This window comes from Aspergillus japonicus (assembly GCF_003184785.1).
Source record: "Aspergillus japonicus CBS 114.51 unplaced genomic scaffold BO86scaffold_9, whole genome shotgun sequence".
NCBI lineage: Eukaryota > Fungi > Ascomycota > Eurotiomycetes > Eurotiales > Aspergillaceae > Aspergillus > Aspergillus japonicus.
The window spans coordinates 705,535-723,498 of NW_020291646.1; the positions used below are offsets into that span (position 1 = coordinate 705,535).

The 17,964-nt window shown below is 55.2% G+C and overlaps 8 protein-coding genes across 8 annotated transcripts; 4 read left to right on the top strand and 4 right to left on the bottom strand.

Moving 5' to 3' along the window:
• Positions 1-393: 393 nt before the first annotated feature.
• Positions 394-1,622, bottom strand: BO86DRAFT_387098 (HIT family protein). The gene is made up of 5 exons (XM_025671498.1): positions 1,484-1,622; positions 1,294-1,376; positions 1,008-1,076; positions 667-774; positions 394-591 (listed from the first exon to the last, which is right to left on the bottom strand). The coding sequence occupies exons 1-5, from the start codon at positions 1,518-1,520 to the stop codon at positions 484-486; spliced, it is 405 nt and encodes a 134-aa protein (XP_025530373.1). The 5' UTR covers positions 1,521-1,622; the 3' UTR covers positions 394-483.
• Positions 1,623-2,704: 1,082 nt separating this feature from the next.
• BO86DRAFT_387100 (M20 family metallo-hydrolase) lies at positions 2,705-4,603 on the top strand. The gene is made up of 3 exons (XM_025671499.1): positions 2,705-3,011; positions 3,164-3,478; positions 3,531-4,603. Exons 1-3 carry the CDS (start codon positions 2,752-2,754, stop codon positions 4,471-4,473), a joined length of 1,518 nt encoding a protein of 505 aa, XP_025530374.1. The 5' UTR covers positions 2,705-2,751; the 3' UTR covers positions 4,474-4,603.
• Positions 4,586-5,683, bottom strand: BO86DRAFT_387102 (40S ribosomal protein eS10). Its single transcript, XM_025671500.1, has 4 exons — positions 5,583-5,683; positions 5,459-5,508; positions 5,098-5,258; positions 4,586-5,028 (listed from the first exon to the last, which is right to left on the bottom strand). Coding segments are annotated over exons 1-4 (471 nt in total). The 5' UTR covers positions 5,585-5,683; the 3' UTR covers positions 4,586-4,770.
• Positions 5,684-5,891: 208 nt separating this feature from the next.
• Positions 5,892-7,170, top strand: BO86DRAFT_387103 (telomere maintenance SDE2 family protein). The gene has a single exon (XM_025671501.1). The coding sequence runs from the start codon at positions 6,053-6,055 to the stop codon at positions 6,998-7,000; it is 948 nt and encodes a 315-aa protein (XP_025530376.1). The 5' UTR covers positions 5,892-6,052; the 3' UTR covers positions 7,001-7,170.
• A 137-nt stretch (positions 7,171-7,307) lies between these two features.
• Positions 7,308-9,833, top strand: BO86DRAFT_454480 (uncharacterized protein). The gene is made up of 2 exons (XM_025677061.1): positions 7,308-7,810; positions 7,890-9,833. Exons 1-2 carry the CDS (start codon positions 7,372-7,374, stop codon positions 9,467-9,469), a joined length of 2,019 nt encoding a protein of 672 aa, XP_025530377.1. The 5' UTR covers positions 7,308-7,371; the 3' UTR covers positions 9,470-9,833.
• A 62-nt stretch (positions 9,834-9,895) lies between these two features.
• BO86DRAFT_357045 (leucine--tRNA ligase CDC60) lies at positions 9,896-13,740 on the bottom strand. Its single transcript, XM_025669691.1, has 4 exons — positions 13,577-13,740; positions 10,992-13,495; positions 10,733-10,931; positions 9,896-10,656 (listed from the first exon to the last, which is right to left on the bottom strand). The coding sequence occupies exons 1-4, from the start codon at positions 13,649-13,651 to the stop codon at positions 10,060-10,062; spliced, it is 3,375 nt and encodes a 1,124-aa protein (XP_025530378.1). The 5' UTR covers positions 13,652-13,740; the 3' UTR covers positions 9,896-10,059.
• Positions 13,741-14,307: 567 nt separating this feature from the next.
• Positions 14,308-15,614, top strand: BO86DRAFT_387106 (mitochondrial 54S ribosomal protein mL61). Its single transcript, XM_025671502.1, has 2 exons — positions 14,308-14,464; positions 14,710-15,614. Exons 1-2 carry the CDS (start codon positions 14,426-14,428, stop codon positions 15,289-15,291), a joined length of 621 nt encoding a protein of 206 aa, XP_025530379.1. The 5' UTR covers positions 14,308-14,425; the 3' UTR covers positions 15,292-15,614.
• Positions 15,615-15,656: 42 nt separating this feature from the next.
• On the bottom strand, positions 15,657-17,372 carry BO86DRAFT_387107 (rhomboid family protein). Its single transcript, XM_025671503.1, has 2 exons — positions 16,813-17,372; positions 15,657-16,743 (listed from the first exon to the last, which is right to left on the bottom strand). Exons 1-2 carry the CDS (start codon positions 17,202-17,204, stop codon positions 16,032-16,034), a joined length of 1,104 nt encoding a protein of 367 aa, XP_025530380.1. The 5' UTR covers positions 17,205-17,372; the 3' UTR covers positions 15,657-16,031.
• Between the last annotated feature and the right edge of the window lie 592 nt (positions 17,373-17,964).

Genomic DNA, 17,964 nt, shown 5'->3' on the forward strand with positions numbered 1-17,964 from the left:
ATCCTGAAAGCACTTACCACATCGGGCATGTTTTCCACCTGGCCCGGCCTCAAAAATGAGCATCTCTGTTCTGTCGATCATAGTTCATACACCGGCACCGCAATCTGGAATCTGTCCTGAAACCGTCTTGGATAAAGTTGATCGACGGGCCCGAACTCGAGACACTTTTGCTTGTGTGTTTCAGATGGTTTCCCCCTGCAATTGATGGGAAGTCATGTTTGCATTTTCCCTGATAGGCAGGTCTACATCGATCAATTCGGTGACATGATTAGTTGATTGATCATATACGGGCCATAGCTACGGAGTACTGTACATACCAGCTCGTGAGAACCGAGTTCCACAGTTGCGATGGTCAAGCATTCTTACAACTACATTCGAGGAACAGTTTCACAGTTGACATAGAGCTTAGGGACGGCCGTGCAGTTCTGCGCGGTGGTTGGATGGACACATGTTATCCTATCAGACTACTAGCTTACAACCCATCTACATTCTAGCCTTGACCTCCTCGTACAGAGCCTTGAGCTTGTCCATGTCCGTCTCCTGAGTGGGCCAGTGGATGCCGAGTCCCTCGGTCTCGTTGGGCTTGGGGATCTACGAGTTTATAGTGGTTAGTATTCGAAACTAGTCCCCTGTGCCTAGGGAGAGCGGCGGGAGCGAAGAGCTTACCATGTGGAAGTGAACATGGTCAACGACCTGGTGCGCTATGCGGCCGTTGTTCTGGAGGATGTTGAAGTCCGTGGCGCCGACGGCTTGAGCGATCTTCTTCGCTACGGGCTGAATAGACGATGACCAATTAGATATTTGGGCAAAGCAATGGAGATCGTCTGCGAGCGTGCCAGGGGTTACATAGCCAGCGTAGCGTATGGGTGAGGGGGGTGGGGGGTTGCTGTGCGTCTCCAAGGTCCCCGGAGGGTTGCAGCCCTTTTCAAACAGGCGAATCTCTTTGCGTTTGGAACACCCTGGTGCACTTTTTCCCCGGTCTCCCCGGTTGCGAGTCTTCAACTTACCAGGAGTTCTTGGAGGTGGTCGTCGGGGATGTCGGTGAGCTTCGCTCCGTGGTACTTGGGGATGACGAGCTAGTTGCATGGATTAACTGGTTAACGGGTTTACTTTCTTGTTTACATTTGTGTGAATTGAGGGATATGAGCTCGAGGAGAGATGGGATTGTTGGGAGGGATAGGTAGCTTGGCTCCGATGGCTCATGCTTATCTTGTTGGGTTCGTGTGAACGAGACGACGGTGCGGGGTTGATGCTCTTGTCATTGGTGATGAGATTTGCATAGATGATACTCACCGCGTGGCCCTTGCTAAGGGGCTGGATGTCAAGGAAGGCGAAGACCTTGTCGCTCTCGAAGAGCTTGAACGAAGGGATATCACCTATTGTTCATACCGTTCGTTAGCTAGCTATTTGAATACAGGTCGTGTCGGAGGAGTAACCAATGTTGGTTTGATATCGCGTATCGGGATGTAGCTGGCAAATTTACCCTTGATGATCTTGCAGAAGATACAGGCCGCAGACATTTTGCTGTATATGCGCGGAGTGCGAAGCTCGGAATGCGTGGAGTTGTTTGGGAGCAAGAGTCGTGATGACAGAATGCGGGGTCAAGCAAGTCTGGTCTGAAGGCGGAACGCGACGGGGAGGGGAAGGGGGGTCGAAACCGAGGAAAAGATAAAAGAAAAGCGCGGACCGCGGATCGAACGCTGGTAGGCATTGAGAAAAAGTAACATATAGGATACAATAAGTGCCAACCTCCGAGGAGTGGGACAAACTAGCTCAGAACCCATTTCTTGCCTTTTACCAGAGATGGCCGTGGTTTGCCCAAAAGACTCCTCTTCTCAATCTTTGGACTCTTCCATCGACACAGCTGTCGAATTTGTTGTTTTTGTTTTCCTCGGGCAATGGACTTGTCATGGGGGTCTTAGCAGGATTCTGGTTTTTCCGGAATTTTATAACCCCTGGAAAGGGTTGTTCTGGGGGGTTGCGGTGCGTGTCGTTTGGTTTTGAGGTCGGTGGGCGTAACGTCAGCTCTATGGGCAGTCGCCGCACTGCGGCTGCCAGCATAGCATACCTTATGAGTACGGCGCTCGCTACGCATAGCGCAGCAGTCTTTTTTTCTGTCTAGAGAGTTGTTTGGGACAATTCAACCTTCCGTCTCAATTACCGACTATTACTCCAGCTTCAAGCATTGACTTTGCTCCGTGTCATCGATGGTCTGGCATATGCGACTCAAGCCACCGAGAACCTTGCCAGGGACGACCATGTACCACTCGTACATTTCATGATGGTGTCTTCTATCCTACGCGTCTTTCAGTCCCTCTACGGTCATGCTGACCCATAAGAACTGGGTGGATCAGATTAACACAGTACGGGGCAGAGTTAAGTGCACGGATTCTGTTCTAGTCTTCCAAACTCCATTCGGCAGCACCTGCCTTAGCGGGTTTAAGTCTTTTGATAGCACTGGGTCTTTTGCGTGAACTCGGTCCCGTACACTAACTTACCACCCAAAACGGTTGGCCTATACGATAGACCTGCCAGAAGGACCCCCAGTCGCTCTCCACTAAGGTGACATAGTCTACATACGGTCTTTGCCGAGAGGTATCAGCAGGCATATGATTCGGCAGGAAGACCGAGACTGCCACCCCCGCAGCATGGCAGCTCGCTATCTTATCGGGATCCTCTCTTATCAAGACATTCACTGGACAATGAGGGGACCCAAGTGCTGAGTACATAAACCCTCCATTGTCGCTCGAGATGCGCAGCATGATTCGCTCCCAGGTCTATACACCAACTCTTGCTAGGCTAGTGAGATTTGCGCTCATACAGCCCACGCTACTCTCGTCGAGGATCATTCGGACAAACCCACGTCGACACTTTTCTGTCTCAAGGAAGCAAGCCATGTTGTCTACGGAGCTGACCGAGGCTCAAGTCTCAGCTCTTCGAGCCAATAAAGATCGCCTGGCCAGGGACCTTCACCACAGCTGTCAATGGGGCTCGGGCATTCGATGGGGAGAGTGAGTACCAGACCATCCATTTGCGAGCACAGTACTTCGGATTAGCGGTCGCGCGCCGTATGGGATGAGAACAGCCTACTCCAATCCCATCAAGCAATAGCCGTCCATCAGCTTGCGAGCATGAAAACAACTGAGCTGACCATTTGGAATAGTGGCCCCACGGATACAGGAATGCAGCGCCTGGCATTGTCGCAAGAGGACAAGCAAGTGAGGGATTGGTTCATCGAAACAACAAAAGCCCTCAACTGTCGGGTCACCATCGACGAGATGGGGAACATCTTTGCAGTTCGTCCTGGGCGCAGGACAGATGTGCCCCCTGTCTTTATCGGCAGCCATCTAGATACGCAACCGACGGGCGGCCGTTACGATGGAATATTGGGTGTCCTTTCCGGCATCGAAGCGTTGAAGTCCATGGACGACATGGGTCTTGAGACAGAGGGTGGTGTAGGCGTGGTCAACTGGACTAAGTATGGCACCGACCTTCCTTCACTTTAAGGCTTGCGCTGATGGGTATAATAGCGAAGAAGGCGCACGGTTCCCTATCAGCATGATCTCGTCTGGAGTATGGGCTGAATGTATCCCTCTGTCGCAAGCCCACGAGCTCAAGGAAGTCCCAACGGTTGCATCTCTACCCACGGCGTCGTCGGCCCCCGAGACCATGAGATCGGCACTTGAGAAGATCGACTATCTTGGAAGTGTGCCATGTTCATACAAGCAGACTCCAATGGCTGCTCACTTCGAGCTGCATATCGAACAAGGGCCTCATCTCGAGACTGCAGGCCAGCACGTAGGCGTCGTCACAGCCGTCCAAGCATACCGCTGGTTCCGCCTCACCATTGTCGGCAGAGATACCCATACGGGTACTACCGCTTTTGAGCATCGTGCAGATGCCTTGTATGCTTTCGCCCAGATGATGGTGCGTGCACGCGAGGTTGCTTCCTCTCATGGGTGCCTGGCCAGTGTTGGCATCGTGGAGGCTAAGCCCGGCAGCGTGAACACCGTCCCTGGAGTCGTCAGCTTCACTCTGGATATCCGCGGCCCAGAGGATGAATTGGTCAATGTTGTGGAAAAGCAATTGAGGAAGGACTTCGACGCTATCGCAGCGGAAGAAGGTAAACCCATTGGGAAGCCTTGTCGCGTGGAATGGACTCTGGACTTTGATTCGCCTGTGGTGAAGTTCCACCCGGACTGCATCGATTGCGTTCAGCAATCTGCAGAAGCAGTCGTTGCGGATTCTGACTCGACAGACCCCAAGTCTCTGACAAGAACGATCATGAGTGGTGCCGGCCACGACAGTGTCTTTACCTCGAAGAGGGTTCCGACTAGCATGATCTTCGTGCCGTGCAAAGACGGGCTGAGCCATCATCCGGAAGAGTTCTGCTCGGCAGATGATTGTGCAACCGGCGCCTCAGTCATCTTGCAGGCTGTTATCCGCTACGACCGTAAGAGGTTCTCCAGCTAGTTTGGAAAACACCACCTAGACCTCTTATACTGTGTTGAGTCAGAACAAACGGGCATAACCCATCGTCTTGACCATCGAAACGGTCATTTTACGTTTAAAAAGGAACAGAGAGTGAAGTCGTGAATCATGCCATTAATCCTAACTATTTCATGGTATCGAGACAGTAAAGCCAGGCATAATCCCTTTTTGATTTTGGGTGGAGAAGTGCGTAGTGCGGCAATTTCTGACTGGACGTCTACTCAAGCCACACTAGCAACATCCCGTGTAGCCCTTGGAAGACCTGCAGGCGACATTCCTCTAGGAGGAGGGAGCACCACGGCCACGGCCGAAGCCACCACGGAAGCTAGGGGCGAACTCGCCGGGGGCACCGCCCTCCTTGTTCTCACCCTGCTCGCGGCGGCGGTAGCCACCCTCACGGGGAGCACGGGGACGGCGCTCGCGCTCCTCACCACCCATCATGCCACGGGGGGGAGCGTGGGAACGCTGCTGCTTGATGTGGGTAGCGGGCACAACCTCGGCGGGGAGGTGGAGCCACTCGCGGAGGTAGTCAAGACCCTGAAAACGGAAAACACATTAGATCGTGGTTCTTTATGGTTTTGAGGAAGGCAAACGAGAGAAACATACCTCGGGGGTGAGGGTGTAGTAGTAGTACTGCCACGAGAAGCGGGTCTTGACGTAACCGCGGGAGTCAAGGGACTGGAGGGCCTTGATCACGTAGAGGTTCTTGGTGTCAATGTCGCCATGCTTGGGAAGGTTGAAGTCCTTCTTGGCCACGAGCACACCCTCTGTTGAGAAGATTTCGTCAGTAAACCGCCATCCTCATTCGTTCGACTCGTCAACAACCCTCCACACATCCACATCGAGACGGCAATGACATAAGGTGGAATAGTGAATCGAGAGAGACACCAAGTCCATGCGAATATCTATCCTATCTCGAGGGACTTGGGAGGACGCGACAAAAGGGCGAGAATGAGGAATCACATACCGCGGAAGAGGTACTCGTGGATCTTCTTGCGGTCTTCCTTGGGGATAAGCCTGCGAGGGAGGGTTAGTCGGGGTTCAGGTCATCATTGACATCGCGCATCGTGAACCAAAGGGGCTGTACGCACATTGTTGCGAGTTCCTGGCGCTCTTCGGGGAATCGCTCTAACAACGCGCGAAGAGGGTGGTTTAAGAGTAGTTGATGTTGAGTGGAGCGGGCTGCCCGTCGAGTGGAAAAAGTGCGGTGATTCCCAATCGGGATGCGCTTGTAGGGTTGTCGCCCTAATCGATTTCCGCTAGCTGGATAAGGCGACGTCACGTGTGCTACATGCATCACGTGCCCGGAGGCCTGAGGCCGCGTAGTGGACGGGCAATTAGTCATTGATCCGCTCTTATCGGGGGGAAACTCTCCGCATTGCGTTATTACTTCTAGACCTCCGCTCAGCAAGCAGCGCCTCTCGCCCGGTCAGATCGAACCTCGACTCCACCTTGAGCACCTGTCGCTAGGGCTGAGTTTCTGCTCATCTCATCTTTCTTCGCATCGCGGAACCCCATATCAGTCTGTTACATATTACGCGCGGCTTAACCTACAAACAACATGGCGCCCCAAAACATCAACGTGCTCCTTTCATCCTTCCCGGGACTCTCACTCCCCTCCACGGTCACTTTCTCGCTGTCCTCAGCCTCGAGTCTCGCCGATCTCACGGATAAGATCTCGTCATACCTCCCGCCTTCGATCCCACTCCACTCCTTGATCCTGACGACCACGAACAACAAACAACTCCTCCCCTCCGCCGAACCGCTCCTCCCTTATCTGGCCAGCAGCTCCAATAATGACGCCACCACCACCACCGCCACATCCCTCCTTCTCCCCCTCCGACTCAGCGTGCCCCTCTGCGGAGGCAAGGGTGGTTTCGGATCCCAGCTGCGCGCCGCCGGCGGGCGCATGTCGAGCAAGCGCAAGCGCAATCAAGGCGACGACAACGGCTCCAGCCGCAACCTCGACGGCCGGCGGCTCCGCACCGTCAACGAGGCCAAGGCGCTGGCCGAGTACCTGGCGCTGAAGCCGGAGATGGACAAGAAGGAGAAGGAGGAGCGCCGCCGCCGGTGGCAGGCCGTCGTGGAGGCGGCGGAGAAGCGGCAGGAGGAGCTGAAGAACGGCGGCGGGAAGCAGAAGATCGACGGCCAGTGGATGGAGGATAAGGAGGAGATGAACGAGAAGGCGCGTGAGGCGGTCCTGATGGCCATGAAGGACGGCATGTGGACGGACAATCTGCGCGATACGATCCTCGGGGGCTCGAGCACGAGTGCCAGCGCCAGTGAGGGCAGCGATCGGGATACTCCATCTTCTGAGGAGGAGAGTGAGGATGGTGATGATGACGTGAAGGAGGAGGAGATGGTCGATGCGCCTGGTCCGTCAAACACGGCCCGCAGCAGTGCGCCTCGGCGTTATATCGGGTTCGATGAGGATGATGAGTTCATGAGTGACTCTGAGGAGGAAGATGAGGCTGAGGGTGTCAAGGGAAAGGGAAAAGCGCGGGCTTGAAGAGATATATTGCATGAGGTTCAATGGGTCTTTCGTGGCGCATGGTCTGGGCTAAGCATTCACTGTTACTTTACTCTGGTTTTTCAAAGATGTTTCTTTATGCATGATGCTTTCGTGTAACTATCCAATATCAAAGCGAATGTTTTTTATGCCAATTGACGATTATGGTTACGAGGTCTACAAGCAACCTGGAGAGATTCCACTACTAGTAGCAGGTTATCACAAGCCATACACTCTTGGTTCGCCACAGCAACTTTTTTACGGCCCGCCAAGCGGACCACCGATGCTATCAGCTATCAATCAACACTATCAATCAAAGTTTCTTGCTGCAACGCCTTTTCGCCGCATTCTCTGCTTGTACGAGTTTCAGAATGCCGCCATATCTCGGGCGCATTGTTCCAAGAGCGACTAGGACATTCCGACTTCCGTCGCAACTCCAGTCCTGCGCCAGACAACTCCCATTGTACCGTTTCACGCGGCCAGAAGTCCTTGCCCGCCGCACGCCCGCAAGCCACTATACCAGCAAAGAGCTACGCAATTACTCCACGGCCGATTCCCCTTCCGCTATCTCCTCATCGATCTCCCCAGAATCGCTGCCTGTCTGCTGTCCAGGATGCGGGGCGTATGCGCAGACCGTTGAGCCCGACGAGCCTGGGTACTACGGCAAAACCAGAAAGCATATACGAAAGCTTGGGCAGGAAGCGCAACAGCTTGTCGCAGCACCGGAAGCTGAAGGAGAGAAGGCGGCAGAAAGAATCCAGCAGTATGTCGCGGAAGGAGCTACAGATTGGGGCAGGTCGGTAATCAAATGTGAGTGATATTTCAGTTGCACCTCCTCTCCTCCTTTGCATTGTGGTCTATGCTGACACACGACCGATCCCTCATTTAGCGCCGAGTCGTCGTCTTGAGAAAGACGCAGCAGCTGCTGGCGAGTACCTCGCGAAGACACAAACGCCCGTGCAGATCTGTGACCGATGCCACGATCTTCTTCACCACAACAAGGCCGTTCCGGCTATCTCGCCCTCGATAGACTCCATCCGGGCATACCTGGACGAGTCGCCGCACAAACATAACCATGTGTACCATCTGGTCGACGCAGCCGACTTTCCCATGTCTCTCATTCCGAACATCTACAAGGCACTGAACATCATGGAACCGCGTTCGCGGAACCGTCGCTCGGCCACCCACCAGTATTCGGGCTCCAAGAGGCTCCCAACCCTTCACATTGTCATCACGAGGTCCGATCTCTTAGCCCCTACGTGGGATCTGGTCAACTCGAAGATGGAGTACATCCGCAAGATGCTCCGGATCCAACTCAACCTGTCGTCCGAAGAGTTCCGTCTGGGTCAGGTGCACATGATCAGTGCGCAGCGAGGCTGGTGGACCAAGCAGGTCAAGGAGGAGATCCAGAACCACGTGGGTGGCGTCTGGGTAGTGGGCAAGGCCAATGTCGGCAAAAGTAGTTTCATCGAGGCCTGTTTCCCCAAAGATTCGAAGAATCTGGGGAAGATCGCGGACCTCGTGGAACAACGGGAGATCGAGTCGAAGCGACAGGGCCAGCAGCAGCCAGAGGAGAACCCAAGCTTTCTCGACTCGGACGGCCTCCTGCCCCCTGCACCCCGTGAGGACATGTTCCCTGTGCTCCCCGTGGTCTCTACCCTCGCCGGCACGACCGTCTCCCCGATTCGCATCCCCTTCGGCCGCGGCCGGGGCGAGATGATCGACCTCCCCGGCCTCGAGCGCGGCGACCTCACCAACTACGTGCGGCCCGAACACCAGCGCAACCTCATGATGACGAAACGCGTCAAGCCCGAGCGCCTGACCGTCAAACCAGGCCAATCGCTCCTCCTCTGCGGCGGCCTCATCCGCATCACCGCCGTGCGACCCGACGACATCATCCTGGCGGCCTGCTTCGTGCCCTTCGAGACCCACGTCACCCGCACCGACAAGGCCGTCGAGATGCAACGCGGCGACCGCCCCTACCCCGGCGATCCGATCCTCCGCGCCGACACCGTGGGCACCTTCGCCTCGGCCGGCCGCATCGACCTCCAGTGGGACGTCACCCGCTCCCACCTCCCCACCTCCCTCGCCAAGGCCGTCGCGGACCACGGCAAACCCATCCCCGAGCTCCCCTACCGGGTCATGGCCGCCGACATCCTGATCGAGGGCTGCGGCTGGGTCGAGATCACCGTGCAGACCCGCGCCAAGTCGCACGCCCTCGGCGACGTGTACGACGACATGGAGGACGACCTGCTCGATGATGGCGAGGACGTGGCCTTCTCCGGCACGCCCCAGGTTGAGGTCTTCACGCCCCACGGTCGTCATATCGGATCCCGGCCCCCGTTGGAGTGCTACAAGTACGTCGCCGAGAAACAGGCGGCTGCGAAACGGCAGGCGCGGGGTCGCGGCCGCCAGAGTATTAGCCATCAGAAACGGGTGAAGGGCAGCCGTCGTGCTTCCTCCTCTTAGATCCCCTGTCTCCTTTTCTATCGGGTCCACCGAGGGGTAGATGGGGGCGTGTAACCGTATACTAGGTTATTCTACCTTATCATGTTCAGCATAGCGCTTGGTGTTGTTTCTTTTCTGTCATTGTCTCGTATGTAAGATGTGGTGCGAATACCGAAAATCTCTTCTCGATGGGGTTCCCCCCTTTTGGATTTCTAGTTCAGAGCATCTAGATTTATATTTCCATCATTGCAAATGGTTGCTTTGGGTTTGTTCTGTTTGTTGTTTTAGGGTGTCGTGGTTGTTACGATGTTGCGTCGCCTTAGCCTGCTCAACTGTGGTTCATAAATATGTATCTCGGCGAACCGAGAACTCTCTACCAGCCTACTCACACGTCTAAGCAAGACAAGCTAAACAGTTTACCAGGGAACTTTTGTAGACGTAAAATCATCAACTGTATAATTCTTCTTTTCACATGCCATAATTGCTTCTGTTCCAAGATATCAATCCCTCCAACCGTCTGTCTAACCGGTCTAGAGGCAGGATGGGACGGACGGACCCCATTTTCCTTCCTTCATGCAACCAACCCACATCTAAGAGAATCTTCGTTGAATTTACTCAATGTTAGCGAAGTGGAAAGAAGGCTGCCCGGGGACGGCGTTCTCAGCGAAGAGGCCCTCCCTCTTCTCGCCACTCCCCAGCACCTCCCCGGTCTTGCCGCCCTCGTCGACGGCGATGATCTCGAGGGCCTTGGCGCCGGTGACGCGGGTGATGGCGCCGCGCATCTCCTGGAGGACGGCGAACTCGTCGAAGGGCAGCTTGCGCTCGAAGACGGTCTCGGGGGCTTCCCGGTTGACGACGAGGCGGCGCTTGAGGGTCTGGACGAAGGGCATGGCCTTCTTCATCTCGCCGAGCTTGCCGACCCGGGCGTTGAGCGCCTTGTCGTCGATGGCGAGGCCGTCGAAGGCCTCGCGCACCAGGTCGATGTACTTCTCCTGCCACTGCGGGTGCTTCTTGGCCGCGTAGATGGACAGCTTCTTGGGCTTGCGCGGGTCGAACGTCACCTGCTTGCCCTTGGAGAGCTTCTTGACGAACGCCGCCTCGGCCGAGGTGATGTTCGACGAGGTCGCGCGCGTGTAGGCCAGCGCGGCGGACAGCTCGGGCGAGACCTCGGGCACGCTGGGGAATTGCGCCTTGTGGATGGTTTCGGGCTGGGTGGCGAGGTTAGAATTTATTTTTTGAGGGAGAAAGGAGGATAGAGGAGGTTTGTGTTTGGGAGAGACGAACCTTCTTCAGGATCTCCAGCCAGACGTATTCGGCCCAGTGGGGAGCAATGATGGCAATCATCAGAGCCTGGAGCTCGATGTACCGAGCCACCATGTCGCGGTGCAGACCGACGCCGGAGGTCGAGGTGGCCTCACGGTAGTAGTCACGCGCACTGACGAAGTCGTACAGACCGGACTTCAAGGCGAGCTTGAAGTTGGTGCTGGATGATGTTAGTTAGCTACTCGCGGGTAATCGTTCGAATAGTGTAGGGGGTGCTTACTCCTGGTAGTGCTTCTTGGTCTCGCGGACCAGGCTGTTCAGCTCGTTGTCGAAGAGCTTGTCCCAGAAGGAATCGGCAGGGCCGGTGCGCAGGGTCTCATCCTTGATGGTCTCCTCCATCCAGTCCTTCAGAGTGTGAAGACGGAGAATGTTGCTGTTCGCAACGGTCTCCTCGAAGTTGGCATCCTCGATACCATCACCGGCATCGGCGAAGGCGATACGAGTAGCGTCGGCACCGAACTTCTCGACGGCATCCTTCAAGGTCAAGAAGTTACCGGTACTCTTACTCATCTTCTCACCGTTCAGGAGCAAGTGACCGTTGGCACGGACTCCCTTGGGCCAGTACTCGGGAGGGAAGAGGGCAACGTGGATGTACAGGAAGAAGGTCAAGTGGTTGGGAATGAGATCCTTTCCGGAGACACGGACATCCAAGGGGTACCAGTACTCGAACTCTCTGCGCAGCTGCAGCAGAGCCTCCTTGTTGATCCCGCTCTTGGAGATGAGCTCGTCGCTGAGCTCACGGCGGCAGAAGACGTAATCCCAGACCTCGTCGATCATCTGCTCTGCCTTGATGTTGAGGGAGCCGAGAGTCTTACCATAGCGGTCACCGTGCAGGAGGTGCGCGATGGTGTAGTAGGCCATGTAGACCGTAGAGTCACTCAAACTCTCGACCAGGAACTGCTGGTCCCAGGGCAGCTTCGAACCCAGACCGTACGTTCTGGCGCAAGCCCAGCGGTTGAGCCAGGAGAGGTTCTTCTCGAAGCCGTTCTTGGTCTCGTTGGAGTAGGTGTTCAGAGTGTTGACGACGTGGTCCAGGGTGTCCTGCTGCCACTTGGCGTCGTTCTCACCGTAATTCAGGAACCATTGGCCGAGATAGGCGACAACACAGTCATCTCCACTGCGGCTGACGACCTTGCCCATAGGGTCGGCGAAGGGGAAAGCATCGCCGCTGTCGTAGAGAGCCTTGCGGATCTTGTCCTTCACAGCGCTGACGGGCTGACCCTTGAACTCACCAACAAGCATGGTACCCTTGTAGAAGGCCTCACCATAGGCGAGTTCCTTAGCCTGTGCCAGCTGATTGACATCCTTAGGAGAGTTGATCTTAAGCTGCTTAACCAGAGCAGGAGCAGTGAGGTTTCCGTAGGTGGGGGTCTCAATAAGAGGGAAGATTTCGAGCTCAGCCCACTCCTTCTGGATGCCGTAGTACTCAGGCTTCTTAGCAAGATCGAGAAGAGTAGCGTAGTCATCCGGGCTGTCAGAGGGCACAGAGGTGACGACACCGGTACCCTTGGTGGCCGAGACACCTTCCATGGGAAGGATACGCACACCTTCGGTGTGGAAAGAGAGGGGAGCGTTGACAAGGGTTCCGACAAAAGCCGATCCGGGGGCCTCAACGACAAGAGGCAGCTGGTCCTGAGACTTGGGGAAGTTCTCGCTGGTGAAGAAAGTTCCCTGGAAGGCCATGTTCCAGGCAGCTCTCTTGGTGGCAACAAAGTACTCCTTCTCCTTCACCTTGTAGAGACCATAGGTGATCTTGGGGCCGAGGAAGCAGCAGGTCTGGCCATACATAGTCTCAGGGCGGAGAGTAGCAGGGACGAAGTAGACGCTCGCATCCTCTTCAATCTTACCCTTGACCAACTCAGCAATCTGAGGGGCCCATTCCTTGACCTTCAGCTTCATGGCGGTGTATTCCTGAGGTCCGATGCCCTCACCCTCGGTTCGGTCGTGGTCCATGCAAGGCTGTCCATCCTTGGGGGAGTAGATGGTGTAACGGCTACCGTACTGGATCTTTCCGAGCTCGTGGAGGCGGTTCATCTGCCAGCGGACAAAGGCGTCATAGTAGGGGTTGGCGTCAGTGGTGACGAACTGTCTGCGCCAGTCAATTCCGGCACCAATGCTGTCGAGATCGCGGATAGCGAGAGGGGGGAAGTGCTGAAGCCAGTAAGCAGCATCGGCGAACTTGTGGATCTCCTCAAGAGGAATACCAATGGCCAACATGATCTGGAACTGGTACTTCATCTTGACAGTCTTCGCGGCGGCCTTGCTCTTCTTGCCGGAGAACTTCTCGGCCTGCTCGGCCTTGACCTCCTGGGTCGGGGCGGCGACGGCAGCCTGCTCCTGCTCACTCTCCTCCTTGTAGTTCTCAAAGCTCTGGCCGAACTTCTGGACCTCATCACGGAGCTTGTCGGCGCAAGCCTTGATGGGCATACCGGTGCAGTGGAAACCCAGAGGGAAGAGAGCACGCTTACCCTCCATACGGGCCACACCAGTCATGAACTCAACCTTGCTGGCAGTAAAACTGTGACCAGCGTGCAGAGTACCGTTCATGTAGGGATAAGCCATGGTTCCGAAGAACTTGGGGTGCTTCTCGCGGAGCTCCGCGGCGGAGATGCTGCCGTAAGGCACCTCAGCGTCGGAGGGGGCATCAACCTCGAAGACCTTGTTCTCCTTCCATTGCGCCTGGTATTTCTTCTCGATAGCAATAAGGGTGTCTCTCTTCTCGGTCTGTGAGTGAAATCGAGGTTAGCACGGGTTGCATGACAAAGAGGGGCTCTTGCGGTAGGAAGAGGGGCAAGTGAGTCGCACGTTTTCCAGCTTCAGAGTGTTTTTGGTGCTGTTGCCCTGATCGAGCGCAGCTGCGGATGCAGCAGCGGCTGCCATTGCTCCAGATAGATGGTCTTCCTTTCGTAGAAATGAAGATAAAAGAAGCCCTGGGGCAAGGATGGAGAGCGGAGTCTTATAGATCGTCTCGAGTCACCGCGGGGTTCGAAAAGAATTCCTCCGTATGTGGGAAAAGGCGGTCCGTGAGTCACCGCCTGCCTCTTTCTGCTCCGAACTCGCTGTAAACCAATTGACAGTTTGAGATGGAACTGAGATTCGATAGAGAGGTGGCTTTGTCTGGCTCTTAAGTAGAATGAGTATGAGCTAGGGGTCTTATCTAGGATGGGTGGCTTATGGGTGCAATTTGTGACTCACAGGGATAATAGATTGGTGAAGGAGTGTATTGTTTTGTACACCCCAGATTGACTACTGGCTGAGCCGGGGAGGATTGGACGGATCTATGCTTAGCGTTGAGGATGGCAGGTTACATACGACCTCATTCATGTTCAAATCCAGCCTAACCCTAGTCACCCAATTCAGACCAACTATGGGAATGATCAAATCCATCTAGAATTTACTACTCTGTCGCGTGCAACGTCGAACAGCTACATCGATAGTCCTGAAGCCCGGCCGTATCGCATAGTATCACGTGATTCGATATCGGCTGCTTTTCTTTCCGCCCAAAAATCCACGCGGAAGCTTCCAACCAGCAGCGAAAGCACCTTGAACCACCGCGGACAAATTGCAACCAGTCGCTGCCGGATCTGCGCTGGAATCCATTTCTGTATCACTACAGCATAGTATACAAAGAGCGTGCGAGCCACTTCCATCACAATGGTCAACGTTTTCAAGCGGATGCGGAAGCTGAAAACTGTAAGTTAGCCATCATCCATCCCCCTTGTCGATACAACCCCGGAAGACTGACTTGGACTATTTTCACTCCTGCAGAAGGTAAGGCCTCCTTGATACAGACCCAGACACATCCCGCAAACCCCGTTGTCTCGTCGAGCCTCCATACAACAATCACCACGACTACCATCTCCATGAGACCCGACACCGACGGAGAGCAACTCTTGAACTTCACGAAGCCCCTCGAGACTGACATCTGCAAATCCCACCAGCTTCTCAACGTCCGCGTTGGAACCGGCGCCGCCGTCTTCCCCGCGGCCCCCTCGGCGACTCAGGAATTCCCCGCGATCACCCGGCTGCACCTGACCTACGCCCGCAAGATCTACGGCGGCCACCAGGGCGCGCGGCATTTCTGGCGCAACTGCCTCCCGCGGCTCAAGTACCACAACCCGGGCATCCCGATGACCGTCCGCCAGACGGAGGACCAGGACGGGCCCGCCGCCCTGAGCGTCTACTTCGCCCAGCAGACCAGCCCGATCGCCGCCTCGCTCGCCGCCGAAGACCTCAAGGATGCCCACGCCCCGGCGCCCGCCGCCCACGAGCAGGTCGCCGTCCTCGACGTCCGCAACCTCCCCTACACCGAGATCTGGAACAAGGTCAAGAACATGACCGGCGCCACGGAGATCCCCGCGACGGCTGCGGAGACGGCCGAGCTGCGCAAGCTGGACCAGATGGCCGCCAAGTCCAAGGCCGATCGGGTTCGGATAGCGGCCATGCGGCAGGCGAAGAAGGACCAGGAGCGCATGCTGCAGGAGGCCAGAGAACAGGTGGAGCGGTTGAAGCAGCTCTAAACCAGAAGTTGTTTTTTTTCCTCTCTCTTTTTGTCTCTCTTCCCTTTTGCGCTTTCGTCTCTCCACCTCCTCCTTTTGTCTTTTGTGTGTGTGTGTGTGGCTTACACCACCCATCTTTATCTTTTGTTGTCCATGGGGTGTCATAACTTTCCAGCTGCTTTCAAGATGGGGTTACAATTTTGGTTTGTGGGGTTCACGACTTGGTCATGGTCACGTGTAGCATACTAGCATTTTCCCTGTTTCATATTTCCTATACTCTTGTTCGATTATGTGGTTCGTGTCGAGAATATTACATCCCTACTAGGGGGGTTTGTACTTCTACGGTTCTTTTTGTGCTGTGTTACTTGGGTTTCGTATGATCTCTGCTGCATTCTCTATGTATAGCGAAGAAGGTATGAAAGTCTTGTTGACATATTAGATCTAGAAACAATTTACCGCAGTCATGAGTCATATAAACTGGATAATAGCCTCCAACCCGAGCATGTATCTAACTCCATTCATATGATGCATTCATAACATGCCCAGTAGAATCCACAATGCGAATAAATATACAGTCAGTAAGAAAGCAGCTGGACTTCCCTGAAAAGTGCGAATTGCTACCCATTTTGAAGGAGCAACCAAGCCCGGTCAAGAACGGGACTCTGGCAGCCCTCGTTGGCCCTTCACAGCATACTGATAATTCTTTGAGGATATCTCCAAACGAACACAAAAAAAGGAGCAGCACTGAACATGTTTTCACATCAAGCGTGGTCCGGAGTGTAGCTGGTTTCACCCAGCATCGCTTGTCCTGCTGCTACTGTTGGGGTCGGAGTCTGACTATGGGCGGCGCCTGGCTGATTCAACGTCGATGGGGGCGCTCTCGCCGCAGCCGCAGCCTGTAGCCTCTGATCCAAAGCCTTGAGAGCCAGCGCGCGTCGTCGCTCCGCCTCCTCCCGCTTGGCCATGGCTCGGCCCCCGCGCTGGTTGGAAAGAAGGCTGGGAAGACCGGCTTCGCCGCGGGCCAGGACCTGTTGATTGCCGGATGCGATAGCCTCCTCGGAGAAGGGGGTGCAGACCTTCACCGCAACCAAGAGCGCATAGACCTGATCGGAGATGAAAGCGATGGGCGGCTGGAGGAGGTCGGGAAATAGGCATGCGAATGCGAAAGTCTCGCTCGCATCACCCCTGATGCCCAGTCCGTCGGTCGAGGTGCCGGTCAGGTCGGGCTGGCGCTTGAAGAATCGCAGGTAGGTCCAGCTCGTCACGAGCCCAAGCCAGGAAAGGATCGCGGCGGCCCGGGTGCCGACGACTACACCGCTGACTGTGTTCAGGAGGAGGAAGAGGGCGGGGAAGTGCTTCACCCGCATCTTCACCAAGCCCTGGAAGATGGTGACTGTGTGTTCGGGGACGAGCTGCTTGAAGGCAACAAGGAAGGATGCCTGGATCGAGATGCCGCCGCAGATCTGAGTGACGCTGGAAGCCGGGGTGTCAGCAGGGAAAGCGCACGATGTTGTGCATTCGCGATGGGTGAAAGGGGCGTACCCGCTGCTGGCGCTGCCGCTCATCGCAGCACCCACAAGATAGATAGGGACGATGACCACATTGGGGATCACTGCGATCGTGAGGATGAACTTGGCAAACTCGCGTGAGCCCCAGGCCCGCTCCAGGTACTTCCCGCCGTAAAAGAGGGTGGCGGCGTTCAGAAGAACAGTGAAGATGTTCCGCTCCACAAATGTAGCAGTCACGAGCGTCCACGGGTAGTAGAGGAGATATGACGGAACAAGCGTCAGGTATGGTACGATGGGGGTGACGGTCGGTGTGCCCCCCGTGGTGTCAATTTGGCGCCATCGGGCAATGTTGTACAGCAAGGAGAGGGTAAGGAGACTGATGAGGCAGATTCGGGTGGCCGGAGGGATGTTCACTCGGAGAGCCATGATGAAAGAGGGACTGAGAAAAGAGCTCTTGCGGTTGCTAGACCGCAGGCTGGTTGATGGAGCCCAGCTGGGAGATGTGACGTTGTGAGAAGGGACTGAGGAAGTAGTTGAAGGATAGAGATTCAGGCCGAATCAACTCAGCTGCTGTTAAGGTAGTAGAGAACAAACACGCACCTCCCGAAGAACAGTCGGGCGGAGTCCCGAGACGAGTCCTTTTTGGGACAAGCTGCAAGGATAGTAGGATCGCATATATCTGATTGGTCACCTTACATGGCCTTACCAGAACGGGGTCTCATCCTTAAACAGCCTGGCATCCCCGGTGCTTTGACCTTTTGGACTACGGAGTATGTATCTTATGTACTGTCCTTAGTCTGTACCTAATACCTAGCCTGATCACAGATTGTGGAGTAAATACTAGAATTAGGGGAAAGAAGTTTTCAGGGTGGCCCGAGTCATTATCTAAGATGTCCCCCGTATAATGGCGAAGTTTGAATACATCATGGTGACAATGGGCTCTGTCTTTGTTCGGGCCATCCGACTTAGCAGGACCCTGATGACAATCGGACATGTGCTCCGAATTCTTCCCCTGCAGTAATCCTGATATGGTTCGTTAACAATAGGTGGGAAGCATAAGTGATATCCATGCAAAAGCTAGGCTATAGACAGGAGGTAACACAGAGCAACATTTACATTTACTAGGTATGTATTTGCACCGGCGGGGAGCGGGAGGGATTTAGCCCACAATGCATGCATGCACCAA

Bases quoted from the DNA above. Each gene is read 5' to 3' on its own strand.
- BO86DRAFT_387098 (XM_025671498.1), bottom strand. From the start codon at position 1,520: ATGTCTGCGGCCTGTATCTTCTGCAAGATCATCAAGG. The intron at 1,377-1,483 runs GTAAATTTGCCA...TATGAACAATAG, and splicing joins CTTCTGCAAGATCATCAAGG to GTGATATCCCTTCGTTCAAG. The intron at 1,077-1,293 runs GTGAGTATCATC...CCATGCAACTAG, and splicing joins CCCTTAGCAAGGGCCACGCG to CTCGTCATCCCCAAGTACCA.
- BO86DRAFT_387100 (XM_025671499.1), top strand. From the start codon at position 2,752: ATGCGCAGCATGATTCGCTCCCAGGTCTATACACCAACTCTTGCTAGG. The intron at 3,012-3,163 runs GTGAGTACCAGA...CATTTGGAATAG, and splicing joins TCGGGCATTCGATGGGGAGA to TGGCCCCACGGATACAGGAA. The intron at 3,479-3,530 runs GTATGGCACCGA...TGGGTATAATAG, and splicing joins GGCGTGGTCAACTGGACTAA to CGAAGAAGGCGCACGGTTCC.
- BO86DRAFT_387102 (XM_025671500.1), bottom strand. The intron at 5,259-5,458 runs GTATGTGATTCC...TCTTCTCAACAG, and splicing joins CCACGAGTACCTCTTCCGCG to AGGGTGTGCTCGTGGCCAAG. The intron at 5,029-5,097 runs GTATGTTTCTCT...TTCCGTTTTCAG, and splicing joins ACTACACCCTCACCCCCGAG to GGTCTTGACTACCTCCGCGA.
- BO86DRAFT_387103 (XM_025671501.1), top strand. From the start codon at position 6,053: ATGGCGCCCCAAAACATCAACGTGCTCCTTTCATCCTTCCCGGGACTC.
- BO86DRAFT_454480 (XM_025677061.1), top strand. From the start codon at position 7,372: ATGCCGCCATATCTCGGGCGCATTGTTCCAAGAGCGACTAGGACATTC. The intron at 7,811-7,889 runs GTGAGTGATATT...TCCCTCATTTAG, and splicing joins GGGCAGGTCGGTAATCAAAT to CGCCGAGTCGTCGTCTTGAG.
- BO86DRAFT_357045 (XM_025669691.1), bottom strand. From the start codon at position 13,651: ATGGCAGCCGCTGCTGCATCCGCAGCTGCGCTCGATCAGGGCAACAGC. The intron at 13,496-13,576 runs GTGCGACTCACT...TTTCACTCACAG, and splicing joins ACACTCTGAAGCTGGAAAAC to ACCGAGAAGAGAGACACCCT. The intron at 10,657-10,732 runs GTTCGTCTCTCC...CTCGCCACCCAG, and splicing joins GGCTGGAGATCCTGAAGAAG to CCCGAAACCATCCACAAGGC.
- BO86DRAFT_387106 (XM_025671502.1), top strand. From the start codon at position 14,426: ATGGTCAACGTTTTCAAGCGGATGCGGAAGCTGAAAACT. The intron at 14,465-14,709 runs GTAAGTTAGCCA...TGCAAATCCCAC, and splicing joins GGATGCGGAAGCTGAAAACT to CAGCTTCTCAACGTCCGCGT.
- BO86DRAFT_387107 (XM_025671503.1), bottom strand. From the start codon at position 17,204: ATGGCTCTCCGAGTGAACATCCCTCCGGCCACCCGAATCTGCCTCATC. The intron at 16,744-16,812 runs GTACGCCCCTTT...CCCGGCTTCCAG, and splicing joins AGCGGCAGCGCCAGCAGCGG to CGTCACTCAGATCTGCGGCG.